Here is a 2,788-nt window from a genome sequence, read left to right as displayed (position 1 = left end):
CCCCCCCAGCCACTCCCGGAGGAAGCCCTATGTCACCTGGCTGCTGGACAAGGAGGATGCTGACCCCTTCCAGGTGGGGACCTGGGTGATAGAGGTGACAACACAGGAGGTGGCCCCGGTGGGCGGCTGCTGGTGGTGTCCAAGATAGAGTGAAGTTCATGGTGCCCACTGTGGGTAGGTGGCCATGCAGACCATAATGGGAGGGATACTCATGGTGCCCATGATAAGGTGGTACCCACCATGGTGGGGATTAGCATGGTGTCCATGCTGGGGAGGTGACCACAATGGAGTGAAGTGCACGGGGAGGTGCCCACCATGTGAAGGTGCCTTCCATGGGGACTATGGTTGGGGGGATGCTCATGGTGCCCATGATGGGGATGTGTTCATGGTTCCTGTGATGGGGAGGTGCCCATGATAGGGGGTGCTCATGGTCCCCATACTGGGAAGGTGCTCCTGGTACCTTTGATGGGAGGATGCCCACAATGAGGGGATGCTTGTGGTGCTCACCATGGAGAGACACTCATGATGGGGAGATGCCCCTGGTAGAAGGATGCTCATGGTGTCCGTTATGGGGAGATGTCCACAGGGTAAGTGTGGGGGAATGATCAGGTTGCCCGTGATTGGGGGATGCCCACAGTGTGAGGGAGGATGATTGTGGTGTCCATTATGGTGAAGTGCCTGTCGTACCCATGATGGGGAGATGCTCATGATGGAGCAGTTGCTGATGGTGGCCATGGGAGGGGAGATACCCATGCTGGGGAGATGCCTTTGGTAGGAGGATGCTCATGGTGCCTGTAAGGGGGGGGGGCATAATTGTGGTGCCCATGATCAAGAGGTGCCCATGATGGGGAGATGCTCAGAGTGGGGCAGTTGCTTATGGTGCCAATGATGGGGAGATGCCCACAGTTAGGACTGTGGTGCCCATGGTGGGAAGACATCCATGATGGGGCAGTTGCTCATGGTGCCCATAGTGATGAGATGTCCATGATGGGATGGCTGCTCATGGTGCTCGTGGTGGGAAGATGCCTATGATGGGGTGAGTTGTTCATGGTGCCCATGATGGGGAGGTACTTGTGGTACCCACCGTGAGAAGATGTCCACGGTCCCAAGATGTGGATGCTCAGGGCAGTTTGGACAGGCCCCATACCCAAGCACTGCTCCCCAAAAATTTGGGATTTTGGGGGTTTTTCTCTCTAGCAACACCATCCAGAGGTGACTCAGTAGACATTCTCACCCTTTGTGCAGATCCTGTCCTACCTGGATGGAGTGGTGAAGGTGGAGGAGACAGAGCTGAAGCCCCGCCTGGGCTTCCTCTACCCTGTCCTCACTCACAACATCTCACTCTTCATCAACGCCACCCGGGAGCGTGACTCAGGCCAGTACATGTGCACAGTCAATGTGGTAGATGATGTCACCAGCACAGGCAAGAACGTCGGCATCATCAACCTAACTGTCCTAGGTAAGGCCCTGCTGGTGCCACCCTCTGGCTCTGCTTGCCCTCCACTGTGGTGTCCATGTCCATGACATCACCTGGGGGGGCCACAGTGCCACCGGCCCTCCCCACCTGCCGCCTGCAGGGCCACCCCGCTGTTGGCACCAACGTCACCTTGAGCTGTTCCTCAGAGAAGGGGAAGCCACAGCCCAACTACCAGTGGCACCGCACAGCCCCCACTATGCAGGTCTTCTTCCCCCCCGCCCAAGGTAAGGTGCCCACCAAGGGGCTGAGGACGGTGTGGGGGTGAACTATGTGCTGGGGACACGCAGAACTTGATTTGACACCTGCAGATTCGAACAAGGGCACCCTCAAGTTGACCAACCTCTCGCTGGACATGGCAGGGCTCTATGTCTGCAAGGCTGAAAACCCGGCAGGGTCGGCTGAGTGCAGCATCCTCCTGGAAGTGCACTCAAGTGAGTACGTGTCTGAGGGGATGGGGGGCAACAAGGTCCCCATGGGATCCCTGTGAAGTCCTCGTGAGGCTCCCATGAGGATCCAGTGGCAACAATAGCTCGTCTCCAGCAGGTAGTGCCAATGCCATCATCGCTGGGGCCGTGCTGGGCTCCCTGGGCGCCCTGGCCACCGTCGTCTTCTTCACCCGGCAGATGGTGGGCTACCGGCGCAAGAAACGGGACAGCCAGGAGGAGGTGGCCAATGAGATCAAGTGAGGAACCCCCCTCCTACAGAGGCGGTTGAAATAAGGTTTCAGAGTTAACAGCGGGGAGGAGGGAGAGAGGAGGAGGTTTCTACCTCCAGCCAGCCATCATTAGGGTTCAGAGTTAACAAGGCAGGGGGAAGTGTCCAATTCTGCTCAGTCACCACCTCTGCCCAGCCATCATTAGGTTTCAGAGTTAACAAGGGGGGAGGGTGGGGAGTCTGTGTGTGTGTGTGCATGTGTGTGTGTGTATGTGTGCATGTCCACATCTCCCCAGTCATCATTAGGTTTCAGAGTTAACAAGGACATTTTCCCCACCTCTGTCCCCCTGGGTCTCTCAGACACTCTCAGATCAGGGAGGTCTCCTGGTGCTCCTTCCCCCCCAACACTGTGTGTCCTCAACCTCAGGGAAGATGCCACTGCTCCCAAGACCCCCACATGGGCCCGCAGCCCCCCTGCTGACGCTGTCTCCAAGACCAGCACCTTGTCCTCCCTTGCCAGCGCCCGTGAGAGAACCTACGGTGCCCACCCCCCACTGGACACTCACCGGGGACCCCCCCCCCGCCTTGCAGGGCGCCCAGGCCCCCCTCCCGCTCTCAATGGGACCCCTCCCCGCCACCACCCCAATCCCCCCCCCC

The 2,788-nt window shown here is 58.6% G+C and overlaps 1 protein-coding gene across 1 annotated transcript in view; it reads left to right on the top strand.

Annotated features, from left to right (window-relative positions):
* Positions 1–2,788, top strand: part of ESAM (endothelial cell adhesion molecule) — a 5,723-nt gene that overhangs the window by 691 nt on the left and 2,244 nt on the right. Inside the window, exons 2-7 of the mRNA XM_010008117.1 lie at positions 10–118; positions 1,246–1,459; positions 1,546–1,701; positions 1,786–1,908; positions 2,018–2,159; positions 2,559–2,656. Of these exons, the coding sequence (XP_010006419.1) occupies positions 10–118; positions 1,246–1,459; positions 1,546–1,701; positions 1,786–1,908; positions 2,018–2,159; positions 2,559–2,656 (842 nt within the window). The remainder of the gene's footprint in view (positions 1–9; positions 119–1,245; positions 1,460–1,545; positions 1,702–1,785; positions 1,909–2,017; positions 2,160–2,558; positions 2,657–2,788) is intronic.

The sequence above is a fragment of the Chaetura pelagica genome, unplaced genomic scaffold (genome assembly GCF_000747805.2).
Source record: "Chaetura pelagica isolate M959 unplaced genomic scaffold, ChaPel_1.0 scaffold32, whole genome shotgun sequence".
NCBI lineage: Eukaryota > Metazoa > Chordata > Aves > Apodiformes > Apodidae > Chaetura > Chaetura pelagica.
This window is presented reverse-complemented; position numbering and strand designations above follow the sequence as displayed.